General features: G+C 40.8%; 1 protein-coding gene across 1 annotated transcript in view; it reads left to right on the top strand.

Annotated features, from left to right (window-relative positions):
* STYK1 (serine/threonine/tyrosine kinase 1) overlaps positions 1-22,571 on the top strand; it is a 53,940-nt gene extending 31,369 nt beyond the window's left edge. Inside the window, 10 exon segments of the mRNA XM_005910096.3 lie at positions 3,358-3,454; positions 4,098-4,232; positions 6,822-7,088; positions 11,160-11,201; positions 11,204-11,340; positions 11,881-11,964; positions 13,729-13,937; positions 16,710-16,750; positions 17,806-17,902; positions 20,833-22,571. Coding sequence (XP_005910158.2) covers positions 3,391-3,454; positions 4,098-4,232; positions 6,822-7,088; positions 11,160-11,201; positions 11,204-11,340; positions 11,881-11,964; positions 13,729-13,937; positions 16,710-16,750; positions 17,806-17,902; positions 20,833-21,037 — 1,281 coding nt within the window. The 5' untranslated portion in view covers positions 3,358-3,390 and the 3' untranslated portion in view covers positions 21,038-22,571.
* The last annotated feature ends 2,052 nt before the right edge of the window (positions 22,572-24,623 follow it).

The raw sequence follows: 24,623 nt of genomic DNA, 5'->3' as shown, positions 1-24,623 counted from the left end.
ACCCAAGTCTCGAGTGAAACAAGAGTACTTTATTTGCAGAAACGCATGCTTATATATCTTCAATAAAATAATTACTCAGCCATTAAAAAGAATGAAATTCCACCAGTTGCAACAAAATGGATAGTCCTTTAAGTAGAAGGTAACTGAAGAGAGTCACTGAAGGGAGTCCAAGCAGGTGCTCTTTCCTATGATCTAATATATATACATATATATCTTTCTTTATATATCTTATTGGACTTCCATGATGGCTCAGTGGTAAAGTATCTGCCTGCCAGTGAAGGAGAGGCAGGTTCAATCTCTGGGTGAGGATGATCCTCTGGAGAAGGAAATGGCAAACCACTCCAGTATTCTCGCCTGGGAAATTCCCATGGAAAGAGGAGCCTGGTGGGCTATAGTCCATGGGGTCTCAAAGAGTCGGACATGACTTAGTGACTAAACAACAACAGAATATAGGTTTATCTCCTTGCTCCAGTGTCCAGTTTCATCGGATTGCTACTTGTTATTAAGCTGTGTCTTTAAATTCTGTGCTGTGTGTGCTGGACTAAGTCACTCAGTTGTGTCCAACTCCTTGCAACCCCATCAACTGTAGCCTGCCAGGCTTCTCTGTCCAAGGGATTCTCCAGGCAAGAATACTGGAGTGGGTTGCCATTTCCTTCTCCAGGGGATCTTCCTGACCCAGGGAATGAACCCAGGTCTCCCACATTGCAGGCAGACGCTTTAACCTCTGAGCTACCAGGGAAGCTCACAAAGGGCTGATCAAATAAAACTGATTGTGAGAACCTTGCTCTGGAAATGACATAGAAGGTCACGTTGCATCCAAAGGTGAATGCTCTGTGTAAGTGTGACGTCTAAGTGAAAGGGTATGAGCGTGGACTTGGGTCTTTGGACATAGGTGTGCGTGGCTATGTGTTGTCATTAGGGGTTTCCACCCTGAGCAATTCTATGTGGGGACACATACACAGGACTTTATGTTTTGTGCTCAAGCATGTGTCAGTGGGTGTGTAGTTTGGTTTCTGGGCAGAGCTCACGAGCTGGAGCTGCCACCTTCCCCTTTCTTTCTCCTGTGTGTGGTAAGAGAGGTACTCACAGGACTGACTTCCCAGAGTCAAACTCGTTTAACTGGCTGCTCCCTGAATAAAAATAATTACCTCTGATAATGCACCGAAAAGGAAGTAAGTGGAAAGGAAAATAAGAATCAGAATGACGTTTTCAAATTATGTTTGATTGTCCTGGCTGAGCTAACATTTTATTTTTAGGACCTTGTTCTCTCCACCCTTTTTCAAGGCTTGCTGTTTCTTACAGAGTGTTTTCCCTTTCATGTGGTCTTGTGGAATTGTGGGAACTCTCACCTTGCCTTTTTGCCTCACAAACTAGATCAGAGGGACTTTGCTATCTTACAATTCATTAACTTCATAGATCCCTCAGTATGTGCAAACCCACAGATAAGACGATCAAACTTTCCTTTTCTCTCTGGGATGTTCCTTCTAGCTACTCCTCTGTTGACTTAGGCTTCTGTCAACCAGTCACACACCTGTCTGTCGTCTGAGTTGTAAGGAAATTGTTTAATTTTCATTCCCTCAGACAAACTCATGGAGCTCCAGGAAGAGTGAAAAGAAGATTCAACTGGCTGGGACGTTTCTTTGCATATTTGTTTCCAGAACTGAGACACTCTGCCTCGATAGGATATTAGTGGTTATTAGTATCAATAATAGGGCTTCCTAGGTGGCGCTAGAGGTAAAGAACCCACCTGCTAATGCAGGAGAAGTAAGAGAAGTGGGTTCGATCCCTGGGTCGGGAAGATCCCCTGGAGGAGGGCATGGCAACCCACTCCAGTATTCTTGCCTGGAGAATCCCATGGACAGAAGAGAGCCTGCAGGGCTTCAGTCCATAGGGTGCCACAGAGTCAGACGCAACTGAAGTGAATTAGCACATATGCAAGCAGTATCAATAATAAAGCAAAACATGTGATGTAACAGAAGGGAGCATAAGATGACTAATGTCATACTGTACAATATAGTATAATATCGTATAAGCTACAATTCTGATTTTCTAAATTTTACCTTGTGATTAAATCTTTACAGAACTAGGTCACCTGTTTAGAGTGGGAAATCACCATATTTGTTTCAGACCAATCAGAATTAAAGACTTTGGCTTTGCTGGCCACAGAATTATGTTAACCAAGGGCAAAATTAAGTTTTTACATATATGGAAGAGTGGCAACCACCAGTTCTCTTCAGAAAGAAAGAACTGGGTTTTTGGAAATATGTGCTGATAATATGGCATTAGATCTGGAGGAGGGCATGGCAACCCACTCCAGTATTCTTGCCCGGAGAATCTTCTTGAACAGAGGAGTCTGACAGGCTATAATCCATGGAGTCACCAAGAGTTGGAAATGACTAAGCGACTAAATGCAGCATATGCTGATGGTGTAGAGTATAACAATAAAAAGAATCTCTGGCCAGGTTAACAAGACACCGGTAACTATATACTACTTGAAGGGGAATTGGGAACTGGATAGATGGAGAAGGACAGGGTAGAAAAAATATTTTCATGGTATACCATTTTGTAGTTTTATTTTTGAATCATGAATATATTTACTTTTTGTTTAAAAAAAAAATGAAGAGAGCTTAGCACTGACACTTTCTTTAACCCATACCCTGGTAAGAATGAGTGTCTGTATCTATCTTTATATGAAGAACAGAGGAAGCTTCGAGAGCTGCAAAACTAAATAGTTTTATTCATAGCTGCTGTCTGTTCATTAGTAGTGTGAATGCAGTGCGGGGTGGGGGTGGGGGGTGGGGTGGGGTGGGTATGTCAGAGAAGGAAAGCAAGTGTGTAACTCATCTCTCTTGAAATCCACCAACTATTTGTTCATGGTCTGAATTAGGTTTGTATAAAAATGAAATTAAGTGTTTTGTTTAAAAAATTAGGAGATACACAGAAAAAGAAAATTAGACCTGCTTAAGGACTGCTAGGGAGATAAATCTTTCCCACATCTGTTCCCATGAACCACAATTTTATATCATTTGTGAACTTGACCATCAGAGCAGGAGTCTAGGGCAGGAGGGGAGCCTTTAAAATAATTTTAGAAACAACCGCATGAAAGGATCAGACCAGATCAAGGCTGGATTAGCTGTATAAAATGAAAATGGCAGGAAGAAACAATTTCTTCCCGTTCGAATATCAGATAGATAGATAGAGATGAATTGGTGGCTCAGAGAGTTCCAGCTAGCCAGATACTTAATAACCAGTGATCTGGAGAGGTGTTTTAAAGTTCTGTGTGTGCTCCATTTTATTTTTGTCAAAACAACTCAAGCCTTGGGAATCATTTTCAGTGGTGCTCTGTGCGTCCTCAAGGGGTCAAGCGCTGGAGTGGACCACTGCGTTGTGATGGGAAATGAGAGGGGCGTGATGCGGATGCTGTTGGAATGCAGTCTCAGTGACAAGCTGTGTAGTAAGTACAGGTGATACAGAGATCCGTCCTCTGATTTTTGATGGAGATTAACATCTGAAGAGGGCTTCAGAATAAGGCTTCCCAGGTGGCGCTAGAGGTAAACAATCCACCTGCCACAGCAGGAGACGTAAGAGACACGGGTTTGATCCCCGGGTTGGGAAGATTCCCTTGAGAAGGGCATGACAAACTCACTCCAGTATTCTTGCCTGGAGAATCCCATGGACAGAGGAGCCTGGCAGGCTACAGTCCATAGGGTCGCACAGAGTCAGACACAACTAAAGTGACTTAGCATGCACGCACAAGATCTGAAGAGATTCTGGAAGAAAGATCATTTGATTTCTAATAAAATGAAGAGAGTGGTGAGAAAGGAATTGGTGTTAGGGACCATTTTCTTTGAAGGAGGGGGGCAGGGTAGGGGAGAGTGGCAATGGGAGATAAAGATGTACTGCACTTTCATCTCAGCAGGAAAAATGAGAGAGGAGGCACAGGGCTGGGCTGAGAAACAGGGGCATAGGGATTCAGATCAGGGAGCTGATCAGAAGGAAGAGATAATCATGTCACATACGGTGAGCTGAAGACTCAGGGGAGGGGGAGTCCGGTTCGGGGCCTTCTTCAATCTCTTCTTGCTTGATCTCCTACCTAGTTATCCGGGAACAGCAGTATGAAATCATCATCATCCCAACCCTCCTAGTTGGTACCTTCCTCATCCTCCTTGGTGTCATCCTGTGGCTTTTTATCAGAGGACAGAGAGCCCAACAGCAGTCTCCAGGACCTCGAGGTAAGACTCAAACAGGCTGGGCAGTGACTTGGGAAAGATGGAGATGGTAGGAAAGAAGACCCAACCTTCAGTGAGCTCAAATCTCAAGGACTCTGATGAGATAGATGGTATGGGTCCCCTCCTGTGGAGTTGAGAGCAACAGGTGAGCCTTTCTTAGGAATGTCATGAGTTGAAATTCAATATATGAATTTCATATATTTATATAACAAGAAATTTCAGAATTTCTTGTTAGCTGAAAGAAGAGAAGGCAAGAGAGGCCTCATGTAACCTCTTTCTGTTTTCTTTGTCCTATTGCACCATCAAATCTTTGGCCATGTGAGTGTCTAAGGACTGGGGAGGAAGCCTGGGGATAAAGCCAAAGGCTTTGTAATGAGTTTTGAAGGATGACACTTTACTCTATAATACATTTCACCTCTACTTTGTGCTTCTGGAATTTCTGATGTAAAGGAGTAGCCTTAATAATAGTTTTTTTTTTTCTTAATGATTTTAAAACATTTATTTATTTATGGTTGTTCTGGTCTTCACTGCTGCTCCTGGCTTTCTTTAGTTTTGGCCAGCAAGGATTACTCTTCGTCGTGGTACACGGACTTACTCTGGTGGCTTCTCTTGTTGCGGAACATGGGCTGTGGAGCACTCAAGCTCAGAAGTTGTGGCGCATGGGTTTAGTTGCCCTGTGACATGTGGAATCTTCCTGGATCAGGGATTGAACCCATATCCCCTCCATTGGTAGGCAAATTCTTAAAAACTGGACCACCAGGGAAGTCCCATAATAGTCTTTGAAGCACTAGGTAGGAGATGATAGCATGCTATTCTGGAGTACCACTGAGCATATGATGAAAGAGAGCCAGCTTGAATGGAAAACTCAGAGAAAAAAGAAGGGAAAAAAATTCTGACAGCAATATGAATCTCTAGAGTGGTGGATCCCTTCTCCTTCTCTAAATTGTATCCTGATTTTCTTATTTGTTGTTGTTGTTGTTGAGTCACTAAGTCGTGTCCAACTTTCTGTGACCCCATAGACTGCAGCACACCAGGCTTCCCTGTCCTCTACTCTCTCCCCAGGTCTGCTCAAGTTTATGTCCATTAAGTTGGTGATGCTATCTAACCCTTTCATCCTCTGTCAACCCCTTCTCCTTTTGCATTCAATCTTTCCCAGCATCAGGGTCTTTTCCAATGAGTTGGCTGTTCGTATCATGTGGCCAAAGAATTGGAGCTTCAGCTTCAGCAACGGTCCTTCCAATGAATATTCAGGACTGATTTCCTTTAGGATTAATTGGTTTGATCTCCTTGCAGTCCAAGGGACTCTCAAGAGCCTTCTCCAGCACCACAGTTAAAATATATAGCATGTGTAAAACAAAAGTCCTGAAATTCCCCTCACAATTTCCTCTTCATAGTCTTCCCTGTCATAATAAATGGTAAGCCCAGCTCACTATGTGTTCAATCTAAAATGAAGTCTAAATGAAATCTGAAGATGTCCTTGCCTCCTCTTTCTCTCACATTCTGTATCCAATCTATTAGCAAATCCTGTTTAATTGTACCTTCAAAAGAGACTCAAGTCACCCTCACCTCTCATAGAAAATTGTAATACACCGTTACCTAGTTTCCCTGCTTCTGCCTGTATCCTTTCACTGTCTGTACTCCTCAGAGCAGTGGAATGATTCTTTTAAGGCCTAAGTGAGCCCTGTTAATTCTCTGCATGAAACCTCCAGTAGCTTGTCATCTTAGAATGAAAAATAGATTAAATTCTTTCAGTGGCCTAACATGATCAGAGTCCTCTCTGCTGGCCTCATCTCCTGTAACTCTTTTATTATCTCACTTGGTTCCAGGCTCACCGATTTCAACGTTGTTGTTTACACGCTAACTCATGTCCAACTCTTTGCGACTCCATGGACTGTATGTAGCCCGTCAAGCTCCTCTGTCCATGGGATTTTCCAGGCAAGAATACTGGAGTGTGTTGCCATTTCCTTCACCAGGGGATCTTCCCCACCCAGGAATCTAACCCAGGTCCTCTGCATTGCAGGCAGATTCTCTACCGACTGAGCTACGAGGGAAGCCCATAACCACTGGCCTGCCAGGGAAATCCAAGACTTTCTTGATTGAGACTCTGGGAAATATGGAATAATTTGATTTTGGGGACAACTTGAGGGAAGAAGAATAACTTTAGCTTAGAGCCGAGTACTTATCCATACCTCTGTTTCGCTCTTGAAAGTCACTTTATTGACTCAAATGATAGCTCCCCTCGCAGTTACCATCACTTTAGGTGTCTGTGGTTTGAAGATATATTCAGTAGCTTTTTGAATTGTCTCTAGACTCTACTCATACTGAACTGGAATTCTGAGAAAGACTGAACAGAAATGTCTTTACCAATTTTCAGAGGTCCATCTTAAGTTGCCTTAGAAGTAATGGGATTATGACATATATTCTACAAGGTTTGTGTTGATGCTGGTTCATTGAGAAGCACCTGAAGGTACCTCACATTAACCCAAGAGAGAAAATTTCTGAAGGGACTTCTTGCTGGTTTGTTTGAGGTTCTGATTCCCTGGAGTCCATGGGGCCAGAAAAAAGCTGGTTGGTGTCACCTCTTTGTTTTAGATGTTGCCCACGTGCCTCCATCTGGGAACCTAAGCCAGGAAGCAGCAGGACCTGGGGGAACTGTGTTTGTACCACTTGAGGAGACCTCGGTGGAAAGCCTTCTGCGAACTTCTGCACAAGTCCTGGCTAAGCTGCAGGTGCCCCGGGAACAACTCTCTGAAGTTCTGGAGCAAATCCACAGTGGTAGCTATGGGGCCATCTATCGCACCACAATACACACTGGGAACCCTGCGAAGCCCAGGAGTGTGGTCCTCAAGACTTTAAAAGGTAAAAGGAGGAGTACTGCACTTCTTTTCCTCTTTTAACATTTTTACTGTGAACCCTCAACAGGGAATGCTAACAGGATTTTCAGACATTAGGATGTTAATCAGCAGATAGTTGTGACCACAGCTGGCCCACAATAAGAAGGAAATAGAAAGTAAAAATTCAAGAACAGAAAAGTTCTTCTTTGGGTCTTTCCCTAGCTCAACCTTGCCTATTAAGGCTGTTAAAATTAACTTTTTGCCTATTGAATATTTCTTGGATGAGGATTTTGAGGTTGTTTCTTCATTTTTCTTGCCTATTTGATTCCTTTTCCAGATACTTCATTTTCTTTTTGACTGATACTCATGATGTGGACCAGTAATGATGGATACATAAAATGGAACAGAGATAGGATTACCAAGAATCATAATCAAAAGGTCTAGAAATAATAATATTTTAATGTGTGATAACATTTTTTATCATTGCTATTTTTATTGAATGTAATTAAAAGCAGAAGGAACAATAAACAATTTGTCCAGCAAACAAAAGAAAACAAGTAAACAAAACAGAAGCAAAGTGCTTTAAGAAAGCAGCAGAATACAGATCTTTTCTTGGTTTAGAATATTGAGGTTTGGGAGAAGATTGTCACCTCAGCTTAATCTGTGTAATAGTCACACATATTTGTAACCTGCACACCATCCTGGATTCCTTATTCTCAAATCTATAAAGCTCTGTCGGAAAGTCATTCTTTATGCATCAAATGAGAATTATGAAATTTGAACCTATATACATATCAACCATTAGTTTTCTATTCCTTCAACAAAATATTAATATCTATGTTATAGTCATAAACTAGATGGACTGGAAGGGGTGAATTTAACTCAGATGACCATTATATCTACTACTGTGGGCAGGAATCCCTTAGAAGAAATGGAGTAGCCATCATGGTCAACAAAAGAGTCTGAAATGCAGTACTTGGATGCAATCTCAAAAACAACAGAATGGTCTCTGTTCGTTTCCAAGGCAAACCATTCAATATCACGGTAATCCAAGCCTATGCCCCAACCAGTAATGCTGAAGAAGCTGAAGTTGAACGGTTCTATGAAGACCTACAAGACCTTTTAGAACTAACACCCAAAAAAGATGTCCCTTTCATCATACGGGACTGGAATGCAAAAGTAGGAAGTCAAGAGACACCTGGGAAGTTTGGCATTGGAGTACAAAACGAAGCAGGGCAAAGACTATAGTTTTGCCAAGAGAACGCACTGGTCATAGCAAACACCCTCTTCCAACAACACAAGAGAAGACTCTACACATGGACATCACCAGATGGTCAACATCAAAATCAAATTGATTATATTCTTTGTAGCCAAAGATGGAGAAGCTCTATACAGTCAGCAAAAACAAGACTGGGAGCTGACTGTGGCTCAGATCATTAACTTCTTATTGCCAAATTCAGACTTAAATTGAAGAAAGTGGGGAAAACCACTAGACCATTCAGGTATGACCTAAATCAAATCCCTTATGATTATACAGTGGAAGTGAGAAATAGATTTAGAAACTAGATCTGATAGATAGAGTGCCTGATGAACTGTGGACAGAGGTTCATGACATTGTACAGGAGACAGGGATCAAGACCATCCCCATGGAAAAGAAATGCAAAAAACCAAAATGGCTGTCTGGCGAGGCCTTACAAATAGCTGTGAAAAGAAGAGAAGCGAAAAGCAAAGGAGAAAAGGAAAGATATAAGCATCTGAATGCAGAGTTCAAAGAATAGCAAGAAGATATAAGAAAGCCTTCCTCAGCGATCAATGCAAAGAAATAGAGGAAAACAACAGAATGGGAAAGACTAGAGTTCTCTTCAAGAAAGTTAGAGATACCAAGGGGACATTTCATGCAAAGATGGGCTCGATAAAGGACAGAAATGGTATGAACCTAACAGAAGCAGAAGATATTAAGAAGAGGTGGCAAGAATACCCAGAAGAACTGTACAAAAAAGATCTTCATGACCCAGATAATCACGATGGTGTGATCACTCACCTAGAGCCAGAAATCCTGGAATGTGAAGTCAAGTAGAAACCTTAGAAAGCATCACTACGAACAAAGCTAGTGGAGGTGATGGAATTCCAGTTGAGCTATTTCAAATCCTGAAAGATGATGCTGTGAAAGTGCTGCACTCAATATGCCAGCAAATTTGGAAAACTCAGTAGTGGACACAGGACAGGAAAAGGTCAGTTTTCATTCTAATCCCAAAGAAAGGCAATGCCAAAGAATGCTCAAACTACCACACAATTGCGCTCATTTCACATGCTAGTAAAAGTAATGCTCAAAATTCTCCAAGCCAGGCTTAAGCAGTACCTGAACTGTGAACTTCCAGATGTTCAAGCTGGTTTTAGAAAAGGCAGAGGAACCAGAGATCAAATTGCCAACATCCGCTGGATCATGGAAAAATCAAGAGAGTTCCAGAAGAACATCTATTTCTGCTTTATTGACTATGCCAAAGCCTTTGACTGTGTGGATCACAATAAACTGTGGAAAATTCTGAAGAGATGGGAATGCCAGACCACCTGACCTGCCTCTTGAGAAACCTATATGCAGGTCAGGAAGCAACAGTTAGAACTGGACATGGAACAACAGACTGTTCCACATAGGAAAAGGAGTACGTCAAGGCTGTATATTGTCACCATGCTTATTTAACTTACATGCAGAGTACATCATAAGAAATGCTGGACTGGAAGAAACACAAGCTGGAATCAAGATTGTTAGGAGAAATATCAATAACCTCAGATATGCAGATGACACCACCCTTATGGCAGAAAGTGAAGAGGAACTAAAAGCCTCTTGATGAAAGTGAAAGAGGAGAGTGAAAAAGTTGGCTTAAAGCTCAACATTCAGAAAACGAAGATCATGGCATCTGGTCCCATCACTTCATGGGAAATAGATGGGGAAACAGTGGAAACAGTGTCAGACTTTATGTTTTTGGGCTCCAAAATCACTGCAGATGGTGACTGCAGCCATGAAATTAAAAGACACTTACTCCTTGGAAGGAAAGTTATGACCAACCTAGATAGCATATTCAAAAGCAGAGATATTACTTTGCCAACAAAGGTCCATCTAGTCAAGGCTACGGTTTTTCCTGTGGTTATGTATGGATGTGAGAGTTAGACTGTGAAGAAAGCTGAGTGCAGAAGAATTGATGCTTTTGAACTGTGGTGTTGGAGAAGACTCTTGAGAGTCCCTTGGACTGCAAGGAGATCCACCCAGTCCATCCTAAAGGAGATCAGTCCTAGGTGTTCTTTGGAAGGACTGATGTTGAAGCTGAAATCCAATACTTTGGCTACCTCATGCAAAGAGTTGACTCACTGGAAAAGAGCCTGATGCTGGGAGGGATTAGGGGCAGTAGGAGAAGGGGATGACAGAGGATGAGATGGCTGGATGGCATCACAGACTCAATGGACATGAGTCTGAGTGAACTGGGAGAGTTGGTGATGAACAGGGAGGCCTGGCATGCTGCGATTCATGGGGTCGCAAAGAGTCGGACATGACTGAGCGACTGAGCTGATGTTATAGTCAGGGGCTTCCATGTAGCTCAGCAGTAAAGAATCCATCTGCAATGCAGGAAAAACAGGTTCAATCCCTAGGTCAGGAAGATCCCCTGGAGAAGGAAATGACAACCCATTCCAGTATTCTTGCCTGCAGAATCCCATAGACAGAGGAGGCTGGTGGATTACAGTCTATGAGGTCCCAAAAGAATCAGACATTAGTCACTGAGTTATGTCTGATTCTTTTGGGACCTCATAGCATGTAACAACAAGAAAATAGTATGTGTGATAATATTTTAATGTAAACAGAACAATTTTATTAGGCAGAGGAAAGTCTAACTAGTTGGGAAGAACTGTGGGTCTATGTTACCTTTGATAAAAGAACAGTGACATCGAAGATCATCTAATTGATCCCCTTTCTGTTTACTTTTGGTCTACGCTCATTCCCCTTTGAAGCTTTGAAATTTACATCTGAGGTTCCTTCCTGCCTCATACTCCCCACTTTATTGGCACTCTGACTGCTCATTCCCCATGGTTCTTCTGTCCTCCACAGAACCAACTGGGCTCCAAGAGGTGCAGGATTTCTTAGGGCGAATCCATTCTATCTATACTTGGGGAAGCACAAAAACTTGGTACAGCTGGAAGGTTGCTGCACAGACAGGCTGCCGCTCTACATGGTTCTGGAGGATGTGGCCCACGGAGACCTGCTCAGCTTTCTCTGGACCTGTCGCCGGGTGAGTGGTGGGGCAGAGGTGTTGGGAAGAAAGGTTTGACCTGGTTAATTAGCTGTGCACATACCAATTAGCCTGACTAGGAAGAAAGGCTTGACCTGGTTGATTAGCTATGCACGTACCAATTAGCCTGACAAATTCTATTCTTCCTTCATTCTGCTCTTCACCTACATTCTTTATTGTCTTCCTGGTCCAGTAAATCATGGCACTTCTCTGCATACCTGGGAATCTCTCATACCATCTCTCCTTGGATCTTTTAGCTTTTGTACATTTTTTAGTTTTTAAATTCTTATTTATTTATTTTTGGCCATGTCATGTGGTTAATGGGAACTAACTTCCCTGACAAGTGATTGAACCCAGGCCGTTTGCAGTAAAAGTGTGGGTTCCTAACCACTGGACTGCCAAGGGAATTCCCAAGTCCTTATATTTTTGTGTCTTTGCCCTAGCTTCAGTAACTGCATTTAAGAATATTTCTTTCCTTATTTTTCCCTTTAGATCTGTTCATGTCATTTTGATGTAATGCCTTTTTCTTTATCTCTTTAGGATGTGATGACCATGGATGGTCTTCCCTATGACCTCACAGAGAAACAAATATATCACATCGGGAAGCAGGTCCTTTTGGCTTTGGTAAGGCTTGGAGAAGTGACAACAGATGGCAGTGATCTTTTTTGTTAGCCTGGTATTTAATGTCATATTTCTTATATTTATGTTCTCAAATGGGGTATATAGTATAAATGAAATCTGGTGGAAGTTAGGGGGCAGAAACTCAAGCATCGATTAATTGTTTTCAATTTTCTCTTTATGAAATTATTTAGATAATATAATTCAGGATTGGTAATTCTAGGTAGAAAGTGGTCACTTTAGGGTTTCTAGAAGAAACAGGAAAGGTTTTATTTCTTTTATTGCTTATTAAAAAATAATTTTTTTTTTTTGGCCACACCATGAGGTATGCAGGATCTTAGTTCCCCGACCAGGGATCAAACCTGTGCCCCGGGAAGCACAGAATCTTAACTACTGGACCACCAGGGAAGTCCCAAGAAGGGTTTTAAAAGGTTTCTCAGTCTTAAAGGTAAAGGCACCAGGGCCAAGAGCTATATGCCCACATGTTGTTCACTCAGTCGTGTCTGACTGTTTGCAGCCGTATGGACTGTAGCCAGCCAGGCTCCTCTGTCTTCCACTATCTCCGAGTTTGCTCAGATTCATGTCTATTGAGTTGGTGATGCTATCTAGTCACCTCATCCTCTGCTGGCCCCTTCTCATACTTCCCTATATATACTGTTAGCAGATGTAAAAGAGGAAAAGATAAGTTGGTAGAAGATTTGGGAAGAGAAAACGAATGGGTGAAAGGCTACAGAGCCAGAAGAATGTTTATAATTTATACCTAAAGAACAAGAAATACTAGCTCAGAATGTGTTAGGCAGGAGACTTGCTGTAATACTGAATGTGACAGGAATTGCATATACTTGAAAAGGAACAAAGAACAAGTGGAAGAGGAGGAATAAGAAGGGGGTGAAAATGAGATCATGTCTTTATTTTAGACTAACCTAAATAGGGACTTCCCTAGTGGTCTGGTGGTTGACTCTGCACTTCTAATTCAAGGGGCACGGGTTTGATCCCTCTATCGGGAAGATCTGGAAGAGGAAATGGCAAACCACTCCAGTATTCTTGTCTGGGAAATCCCATGGACAGAGGAGCCTGGTGGGCTACAGTCCATGGGGTTGCAAAGAGTTACAACTGAGCAACTGAACACATAGGTTCATCAGTTGTAACAAATGTATCACAGTAGTGCAAGCTGTTAATAGAGGAAACTAAGGGGCAGGAGGCCTGAGTGCTCTGGCTTTTCCACTCAACTTTGTTTTCACCCTAAAACAACTCATAAAAAAACATAATAAAGTTTTTATTAATTTTTTTAAAGAATGAATTTCTGGAAACTGTTGATCTTAAACACAATGCAAACATGTCTGATTCATTATAAGTACTGTGCTTTTTATGAATTAGAATATTTGGTTCTGGTCACTGCCACTTAGTAGCTGTGTGGACGTGACATGTTATTTTTTTTTTTTTATATTAAACTTTTTATTTTGTATTGCAGTATAACCGATAAACAATGTTGTGATAGTTTCAGGTGGACAACAAAGGGACTCAGCCATATAAATACATATTGCTATATTTAAAATGGATAACCAACAAGGACCTACTGTAGAGCACAGGGAACTCTGCTCAGTGTTATGTGGCAGCCTGGATGGGAGGGAGTTTGGGGGAGAATGGATATGTCATTATTAATGCGGCTTGTTCAGGGTAGAAAATGTCTTTTCGAGGATCTGCTTCACTTTATCTGGGACCCAAGCCATGACCTCGGAGAGCTGATCCATTTTGACATCACTCTGACAGGAATTTCTCCAGGAGAAGCGTCTGTTCCATGGCGATGTGGCAGCCAGGAATGTTCTAATCCAGTGTGACCTCACTGCTAAGCTCTGCGGGCTGGGCCTGGCTTATGAAGTTCATTCCCGAGGGGCCATCTCCTCCACTCGCGTGGTACCCCTCAAGTGGCTTGCCCCAGAACGGCTTCTGCTGAAACCAGCTGGCATCAAAGGAGACATGTACGGTTTGTTCCTGCCCCGTGGAGTTCCTCCTTTCTTGACTTCAGTGTCCTCCTGCCTGTGAACATGACTGGGTCTGTTGTCAATTAAGTCTATGCATGAAGTCTCTGCTTTGAAGTCAGACAGACTCTCAAGCAAAAATGTGTGTTATGTGGCAGAGCTCATAGTTGGCAGCTGTCTGCAATCCTTTTTAGTGCCTCCTGAAGTATTCCCTCTGTGTCAGATTAGAAGCCTTGATTAGGAGAGAAAAAATGAAAAATGAATAGATTATTCACACCAATATCTGAGGACTTGATTTGGTATAGTTCTATCTCTTTATCTAGTTTTATCTGAAAGAGGCAGATCCACTTAATCAAAAGTTTAAACTAGGAGCTATTAAAAAGAAAAAATATATATATTTACATGTATATATGTATGTGCTGTGCTAAGTCGCTTCAGTTGTATCTGACTTTGACAGGCTCTTCTGTCCATGAAAGTTTCCAGAATACTGGAGTTGGGTAGCCTATACCTCCTCCAGGGGATCCTCCTGACCCAGGGATCAAACCTTATCTCTTACCTCTCCTGCATTGGTGGGGAGGTTCTTTATCACTGTGCCACCAGGGAAGCCCATGTATATGTGTATTTATATACTCAATTTATTTTAACTTAAAACATATAAATGGATATTTATCAGTCTTTCAGAGGAAGGCCAAGAGGCTACACGTGCTGTGCTAAATGAAGTTACATGTCGTATTTCTTGTATAAAACAATTGCGATGAAGTTTGACTGCAGGCATTTATTGTTAAATTTCCCCCAGTTTTCTACAGTTGTCTCACTCACACAGTTCGACAACACTCTCTTTTTAGCGGCTTGATTTTAGAGAATGTTTTGAAAGCATTCAACCTAGTTTTCAGGGAGCTAAGGCTTTTGGCATGTATATTTAATCAATCTACATAGTATTTAATTGATAACGTAGTTATAGTTACATGTATGATTGGCATAAACAGGATTGCAAAGAATAACAATTGACTTTGGTAACCATATGACTCATCTGCTTGGAGGAGCAGGTAGGTATAATACAGGATATCTTACCAGCCATGAATGTTAGGAGCTTCAGGGGAAATTTAGAACATCAGTTAATGTGGTGAATCAATTAAGACACTGATTTTTCATTTCATTGCTGTTTCCCTGATATCTGCTTTTCAACAGAGGTCTGGAAGTAATAAACTTCCTTGGGAGATACTGCTCATTTCACAATGATGCTGTAGAATAATGAAACATATGTCTCTCAAATCATATTTTTTAGGCAACTACTTAGTCCATTTATGTACAAAACTTGCTCTGTTAATGTTTTACCTAGGTTTGGGCAGTTAGATCTACTGAGGATATAGTAGATAAAAGATAAACCCTGCTTGGCCTTGAACTAAGACATGGAACAACAGACTGGTTCCAAATAGGAAAAGGAGTATGTCAAGGCTGTATATGGTCACCCTGCTTATTTAACTTCTATGCAGAGTACATCATGAGAAACGCTGGGCTGGAAGAAGCACAAGCTGGAATCAAGATTGCCAGGAAAAATATCAATAACCTCAGATATGCAGATGACACCACCCTTATGGCAGAAAGTGAAGAGGAACTAAAAAAGCTTCTTGATGAAAGTGAAAGAGGAGAGTGAAAAAGTTGGTTTAAAGCTCAATATTCAGAAAACTAAGATCATGGCATCTGGTCCCATCACTTCATGGCAAATAGATGGGGAAACAGTGGAAACAGTGTCAGACTTTATGTTTTTGGGCTCCAAAATCACTGCAGATGGTGATTGCAGTCATGAAATTAAAAGACACTTACTCCTTGGAAGAAAAGTTATGACCAACCTAGACAGCATATTCAAAAGCAGAGACATTACTTTGCCAACAAAGGTCCATCTAATCAAGGCTATGGTTTTTCCAGTGGTCATGTATGGATGTGAGAGTTGGACTGTGAAGAAAGCTGAGTGCAGAAGAATTGATGCTTTTGAACTGTGGTGTTGGGAGAAGACTGTGGAGAGTCCCTTGGACTGCAAGGAGATCCAGCCAGTCCATTCTGAAGGAGATCAGCCCTGGCTGTTCATTGGAAGGACTGATGCTAAAGCTGAAACTCCAATACTTTGGCCATTTCATGCGAAGAGTTGACTCATTGGAAAAGACTCTGATGCTGGGAGGGATTGGAGGCAGATGGCTGGATAGCATCACTGACTCGATGGACGTGAGTTTGAGTGAGCTCCGGGAGTTGGTGATGGACAGGGAGGCCTGGCGTGCTGCAATTTATAGGGTCGCAAAGAGTCGGACAGGACTGAGCGACTGAACTGAACTGAAGAATAAAAGCTGGAATTTCAGCAGGAAGGAATGGAAAAGATGAAAAAGATATATGAGAATTTTTATATGTTTGAGTGAATATGTTTGCATTTGCATAAGCGCTCATAGCATTTAACAAATAAGAGTAAATATCTATTAGTGTGTAAATACCTATTAATGTATAATATCTATTCATATATAATATTTAACAAATAATAGTAAATATCTATTAATGTGAAGAAAGGAGACATAAATCGAGCTCTCAAGGAAATTAGATTCGAAGGGGACTGGATAGAAATATTTTCTAATGGCATAACTACATTGCTTATTGTACCAATCACCCTTGATTCCCATTCACTGCCATTGTCATGGGTTTCTTACTGAAGGTCTCTGGTATTTAAGTGAGCCATCTTTATGAAAGGCAGAAATAAAAGTGAAGTAAACAGCTTTGTTTCTTTTACAGCTGGTCTTTTGGGATCCTGCTGTACGAGATGGTGACTCTAGGTAAGGAAAATCCCCAAAGTAGTGGCACCCCCTATAGAAATATGCAAGGATGTTTATTTGTGTGGTAGATGGCATTTACTGTGAGAAGGGGTTTCAGCACAATTGCTGAAGATCGAACTGAGCTGACACATTTTCAGAATCCAAGCTTGATTTTTGAGATAGTCTTATAAAGTCATGGTTCCCTCCCTAACTGTCTCCCTCCTTCCTCTTTCTTTCCCCAAAGGCTTTACCAATTCCATGGCATATTTTAAAATCCAAGGAGTATTCCAAGGATGATCTTGTGTGTGCTCAGGTGCTCAGTCGTGTCCAACTCTTTGCAACCCCATGGACTGTTATCCGCCAGGTTCCTCTGTCCATGGAATTTTTCAGGCAAATTCTTGTTGGAGGGAGTTGCCATTTCCTTCTCCAGGGGATCTTCCCCACCCAGAGATCGAAACCACATCTCTTGAGTTTCCTGCAATGGAAGGCAGATTCTTTACCACTAGCGCCACCTGGGAAGCCCCTAGGCTGATCTTGCATAAATATAAAAATGTTGTCTTTAGATTTATTAATCCGTTTGACTGAGAAACTGCAGCACTTTCTCTTGTTTGAGAAGTAGAGGGCAGATCTTATTTCTCGCTTAGCTTTATTTTGTTACATTCCTAAAGACTTGACATATTCCTAAATTATCAGGTCTCCTTCCCCCAACATCTCCTTTCTCCAAAATTCTCCAAGTTATACACTTATCTGATCACCAGGGATCAACTACATTATACCTATTAGGTTTCCTACTTTTGTAGGTGATTAGCCCAGGTAGATGGAAAATAGTGTTAGTTATAGTTTATATTCTGCTGCTGCTAAGTCGCTTCAGTTGTGTCCGACTCTGTGCGACCCCATAGACGGCAGCCCACCAGGCTCCCCTGACTCTGGGATTCTCCAGGCAAGAACACTGGAGTGGGTTGCCATTTCCTTCTCCAATGCGTGAAAGTAAAAAGTGAAAGTGAAGTCACTTAGTCGTTTATGTTCTAGAAGACCCTAAAGTTGTCTTACTCGTCTCACTCTTTCCATACCAACAGGGGCACCTCCATATCCTGAAGTCCCTCCTACCAATATCCTACAGCATCTCCAAAGAGGGCAAGTCATGGAGAGACCCAGTAGTTGCACACACACCATGTAAGTGGCTTTTAAAATCTTTTTTGCTCTTTATCAGTCATGCTGTTTGTAAAGTGGCTCAGATGATCCTCAGCTGTCCTCTATGTGCTAAGGTACAACCTTAAACCAAACCTATGCAGAAAATACATCTGCTCATATATATGTGTATATGTGTCTTTACATTTGTGTGTGTGTATGTGTGCGACACAAACACACACATACACAATATGGAGGCAGCCACTGAATGCTATATTAGAAATTTAGATTTGCTAACATTGTTAAATCTTAGTTCCTCTGGAATCTTTTAAAACAGATGAAATCCAATGCAGGTACAGCACTGTTTTAGCTATATAAATGTCAGTCTCAGAGACTACCAGCTTCAGTTCTAATATAGTTGTCATAAAATCCACAGTTATTCACTGGTTCTTATTTGATATTTAACTTAAAAAAATTTTTCCTGGTTCTAAGCATGTTGGAAGCCCATCAGAAGAAAGACAGTGAGAAGAAATTAGACAGCAGAGGGAAGATATCAAACTGCCAGCAGAAAGGGACAGTTGGTGAACTAACATAGAAGCAGAAAAGTAAAAATTACATGCAGAATTTCATAAACAATAAAGTACAAAGCAGGTTATGATAGACTATAAGAAAGGCTTCAATTATTTTTAAGAAAGCAGGGGATAATATATTGATATACGTTTCTGTTTAAATTGCTGTTATTTTGTAAATTCTTCAGTACTGAAAAAGTAACTTTCTAGCACCTGAGTTTCCCACAAATACAAACAGTAATTGTATCAAGCATATTAAAAAAAGCTAAAAATAATAATTGTATATACTTATACACACATAGTATAGTGATGATACTGCTGGGTATACTAGAATGAAATTATTGACAAATATTTCTTGAAGGCTATATATATATATATATATATATATATATATATATGGCTGTCCTTGATACTGGGGATAGGTAGAGACATTTAACTGAAAAAGTACCTGATCTTGAACCATGTAATATTTGGATGAGGAATACCTGAAAGAACATGAAAATCAACAGAAAGTGTGAAGCAATGAGTATACTGGTTAAAAGCTCAGATTCATGTCATAGTCAAAAAGACACATGTTCAGTCTTAGTCCTATATGTTACATTGTTTACTTAACTTGAAATAGGTAAAATGATAGTCCTACCTCAAAGTAATTGTGAGGCTGCAATGAAATAATGCATGTTAAGTTTCCTTTCCATGCCTTTTGGGCTTCCCTGATGGCTCAGTGGGTAAAGAATCTGCCTGCAATGCAGGAGACACAGGACTTCAGGTTGGGTCCTTGGGTCAAAAAGATCCCCTGGAGGAAGCAATGGCAACCCACTCTAGTATTCTTGCCTAGAAAATCCCATGGACAGAGGAGCTTGGTGGGCTACAATCTGTGGGGTTGCAAAGTCAGACATGACTGAATAGTCGACTAGGCACACCATGCCTTTTATAATAAGTATGTTCTTGGTAAATGGTATCAGTATTAGTAGAGTAACATAACATCTTATACAAAGTCTAATGGTACAACATTAAAGAATATGGGAAACACAGTGTGTTTCCCATATAACACAGGTTATAAGGGAAGGAATTGAAAATTCCTACTTATACCAATAGGAAAGAATAACCAGGGAGAGGATATTAATTCCTTGGGCAGAGCATAAGCAAAGAAAAAGCTGGGTGTTACTAACCATGTCTGGGGCATAGCTAGATGTTGTCTTAGGAGGAGGAGAGGGCTCCAGTTAAGCAAGGCCTATGTGGTAAGAAGCTGGGGGTAGGATGCCGACTTTATAAGATGAACAATAGGAAGCTGCTGTAGGTTCTTGGGCGGGAATGAGACTTGGCAAAGAGCGTTTGATAACAGACTGTGTTACACATTCTCTAGAAACTGGATTGAAACAAAGACAGATTGAAGGTGGTAAATACATTATCTAAAGCCATTTCCTGGGGAAGCTAAATAATAAAGGGAGAAAATGACCTGGATTAATGGAAAGAACTATCTGATTATGGTATCTGAAATTACTATGAATCATGTTATTCCATATCTTCTTATTTTCCCCTGTTGTAATGTAGCTCATACTGGTAGGTAAGTTATAGCAGTGGTCTGGAATGATGCAAGTTCATAATATGTAGGATGAAAACACTTAACTTCTGAAAGAGTTTTTGGTAATAGAAAAAACAACAAAACTGTTTTGTCATACTGATTGTAGTACAGCAGAAACCAACATGACATTGACCCCATGGACTGTAGCCTGACAGGCTCTTGTGACCATGGAATTCTTCAGGCAAGAATACTGAAGTGGGTAGCCATGCCCTCCTCCAGGGGATCTTCCCCACCCAGAGATCAAATCCAGGTCTCCTGTATTGGATTCTTTACCATCTGTGACCTGAGGGAAGCCCATAAAGCAACTATATCCCAATTTTTTTAAAAAAGGAAAACAAAAAGAATAAGGTGATAAATAGATGAAATAGGATTAGAAGATTTTAGTATTATGCTGAATAAAGGAACTCATGTGAATTCACATTCATGTAAAAAAAGTTTGCATTCATGTAAAAAAAATGATTCTTTGTTGACTGAGCCACTAGGGAAGCCCATAGTATAACTATTGACTAGTATTAACTAGTATACTATTCGTGTGACCAGCATAACTATTCTCTACACTTATGTGTGTTCAATGTTTTCCATAATAAAAGTTACAGTAGAAAAAAAATCATCAGTCATTCTTACTATAAAAAAGGTTAAGATATTAAGAGATTTAGTATTTAGGAAGGTGAGAAGGAATAGTATTCTCTGGGAAGAGTGTGGGACAGGGTGATGAATAGATTACAGAATTGTAGGGTTCTTTTGTTAAGATTTGTAAGCGAAGAAGCATGTTTTTCAAACATTTGCCTTGTCAAGGAAGTCAGTTTCTCTTGCTCCCCTTTCAGGTATGGTCTCATGAAGTCCTGCTGGCGTTGGAGTGAGGACAGCCGCCCCTCACTTAGAAAGCTACACTCGTGTCTCGAAACTGCTGCTCAAAGTGCAAATGACAAGGCTGTGTTGCAAGTACCGGAGTTGGTGGTACCCGAACTGTACGCAGCTGTGGCGGGTGTCAGCGTGGAGAGTGTCTCCTACTGCTACAGCATCTTCTGAAGGTCCTGGGACAACACCCACTTTGGGGAGATCATATACTCTTGAAACCAGTTTCTCCAAGAACAAAGACTTTTCTAGTGGGAGTTAAAGGGAGAAATGGGACATGAATCTTGAATCTTCCCCTACACATTTCACTAGAAATCTGAAATGATGCTGGGTGAGACTGCCCTCACCATGTACTCTTGAGACGGAGAAATGCAGTTCATTTCTGCTGTCCCAATTCTGAAGACACAGGGTAGATGGGTTGGACAGTGTCCATTCAAGGGAGGTTTTACAAATTTGCAATCTTTGTTGCAACATGGCATGGATAAGTTGGTCCCTCCTACCACAGGCTTGTTTCCTTTGTTTCCAAACTCTGACTATAGTAAGGTCCAGAAAATTGGAATCAAATGAGGGAAGAGAAAGTTGATAAAGAAATTTATGAAAAGAAAATGAAAGGTTCTATTTTCTCAGGAGTATAGATGAAGGCCAAGGTCCATCCTTCACAGAGAAGGGAGAGGAAGGTCATATAGTTCTTCACTTCTGGTCCATTCGTGCAGGGATGAAGGAGAACCATTAAGGAAGATTTCTGAGCTCACTCTAAGGTATAAGCTCACCCTATATGGAGAAATGCAGCCCCCTTTTATCTAATTCTGAGATAGGTAAATCCTGTTGGTACTATTCTAACTAGAAGCTGGAGGGGTGATTCCATGATTAAGAGCATTGGTTATGTATCATCCATCAGGCTGGCATTCTGGTCCCCATTAGAATAGGGAAATCAACCCTGAATATTTATTGGAAAGACTGATGCTGAAGCTGAAGCCACAGTACTTTGGCCACTTGATGTGAAGAGCCGACTCATTGGAAAAGACCCTGATGCTAGGAAAGGTTGAGAGCAGGAGGAGAAGGGGGCGACAGAGGATGAGATGGTTGGTTGGTATCGCTGACTCAACAGCCATGAATGAGCAAAGTCCGAGAGATAGTGAAGGACAGGGAAGCCTGGTGTGCTGCCGTTCATGGGATCACAAAGAGTTGGGCATGACTGAGTGACTGCACAATGACAAATGAGACTATGGAGACTGAGCTCAGAGAGTCCAATAGGGTTGATGATGAATAGACTGTGTATGTATTTAATAAGTGGGAAATATGGAAACCAGCAAGGGTGCTCACTAGGTCAGGATGTCTTCAAGGAGTGCTAGAAAAAGATGTAACCTGAGATAGAAGGATGGTAGGTTCTGATTTTCAATCATTCAATGATGTACTGTGAAACTTATTTCATTAAATCAATATTTATTGAGTGAAAGTATACATTTTGGGTTATACAGTTGCCAAAATCTTGACAATAAGGAGGGCGAAAATAAATAAATGTGAATTAATGTCAACAGGAAAATTCAAGAGACAATCTACATTGTCAAAAAAGATTCCTCATGTGTAAAAAGGGGATAATACCCACTTCACAGGGTTGTTGTGAGAATGGAATGAAAGGGTGTTATTTGTACCACATGTGGCATGTACTATATGACAATAAATATTAATTTCCTTACCCACCCCTTTACTATCCTAGGTCCTCCTTCATATATTTTTCATTTAACATCTGTGGTGACCAAGAAGAGAACCTTGGTCTGCCAGTCACATTGCAAGGCAGGACATACTTAAAGATGATGGTATAGTACAAATTGTTGTTGTTGTTTAGTTGCGTCTGACTCTTTTGTGACTCCATGGACTGTAGCCCCCCAGGCTCCTCTGTCCAGTGGATTTCCCAAGCAAGAATACTGGAATGGGTTCCTTCCCCAGCGGATCTTCTCGACCCAGGGGCAAACCCACATCCTCCTGCATTAGCAGGCGAATTCTTTATCACTGAACCACCCGGGGAAGCCTATAGTACAAATACCACATGACTGAAATGAGGAAGTCATTATTTTTGTGTGAGTGACTGGATGATGGCAGTCACCTCCTACTATTTCAACATACTAGAAGTATCATGACTATCACAATTCAGTTGAACACATGGTCTGATTTTAAAGAATACATCAGGTACTCTTGAAGAGACATTCAAGGCTACTATAGGAAAGCTGACTGGCAGTTGAAAAAGTTTGCATAATCCTGATGGAGTCACCCAACTGCATAACAGTTCTTGCACCTGTAGGAATACTATAGTGACTAGTCAGAATTTTAATATGTGCTAAGTAGCAATAGGGAGAAGGGAGGTAGAATGGCTCAGCACAAAACAATGAAATCCTATGGATTGTCATTGTTCTCAGCTGTTCCCTTATGTCTAATTTACAAAACATTTATTCAATATTTTCAAAGAATTGAGTGTTAAGGGCATCTGTGCCAGACACTGTGCTAGATGCTGGATAAAAGAAACAGTGTTGGATTAGAGTCTAGAAAGCAAGGGACGTTATAGACATGTTTGTATGCATAAGGTGTGGTGTGGAGATGGTGAAGGTCAGGAAGGCCCCAGTGTGCTGCAGTCCTTGGGATCGCAAATAGTCGGACCCGACCTGGCAACTGAACAACAAGAATGTGTATTTGTGAATTACAAACCGTTGTAAGTGCTATGAAGAAAAAGTACAGGGTAAATGGAAGGGAGTAAAAAGAGGGGACCTGGCTGAAAAAAGCGGCATTTGAAATGAGACCTTAGAAAGGGGGTGAGTAAGCCTGACAGTGAAGAGAAGAGCTTTCCAGGAGAAGGATTATTTACATGAAAACACTGAGGCAAGAAAAAGAGCAGTTTGAGGAACTGCAGGGAGGCACAGTGAGGCAGGAGGGGAGTGGTGCCGATGAAACGGAGCGGTGCTCTTTCACACTGTATTTTTTTTCCCCAAGGGAAATAATGAATTCGCCTTTAGCAACAATATTCAAAGTAGTACTTGATACTCATCCATCACGGGTAATTTAGAAATAACAAAAATCAACTCTATCAAAATTCTGGGAATAAGTTAGATGATCCAGGAGAGAATACTTCACAAAATACCCACCATGTACAAAAATAGACTCAATGGAAAAGTACAGTTTTAAAAATATGTAAGAGGAACAAAATATTAATTCTGCAAATAGTTGTTCATTTTATACCACATACAAAGCTCAAAGTTAGTCTCCCTGGAGAAAATAAAGACAAACCTGAATGACTCAAGTCCTCAAGTCACTTATTTAGTAGTAAACTGGTGCCTCCATTTTTTTTTATTACATATCTTTATTAGGAACAATATTTTGAACACTTGATCCCAATAAAAGTATAGTAATTTGTATAGAGATGTAAAATATACACAGTATAAAATAAATGCAATATAAATTTAAAGGGGTAAGATAAAGGTGAAATAAATTTATTTTTAAAATATTTTGCTAACTTATTTCACATTGTATGTTAATGTTTGTCTTGATAGAAGACAAAGAAACAGACGATTGCTATTTTCAACTTGATTTGTTTTTCTACATATAGATCTGGAAAACTGGATATAGTAATTGTTTATTCAAATAAAACTGGATTTTCCCCTCAATTGGCCAGGCTTTTTCCAAAAGGACAGTTATATTTCTGGCATATTTCACTTATCATTCAAATCAGGTATTTCCAAGGTAATGAATAGAAAAGAGAATTATAATGTCT

This window comes from Bos mutus, chromosome 5, assembly GCF_027580195.1.
Source record: "Bos mutus isolate GX-2022 chromosome 5, NWIPB_WYAK_1.1, whole genome shotgun sequence".
In the NCBI taxonomy this organism is placed as follows: domain Eukaryota; kingdom Metazoa; phylum Chordata; class Mammalia; order Artiodactyla; family Bovidae; genus Bos; species Bos mutus.
The sequence above is the reverse complement of the archived record's forward strand: the minus strand, read 5'-3'. Positions and strand labels throughout refer to the sequence as shown.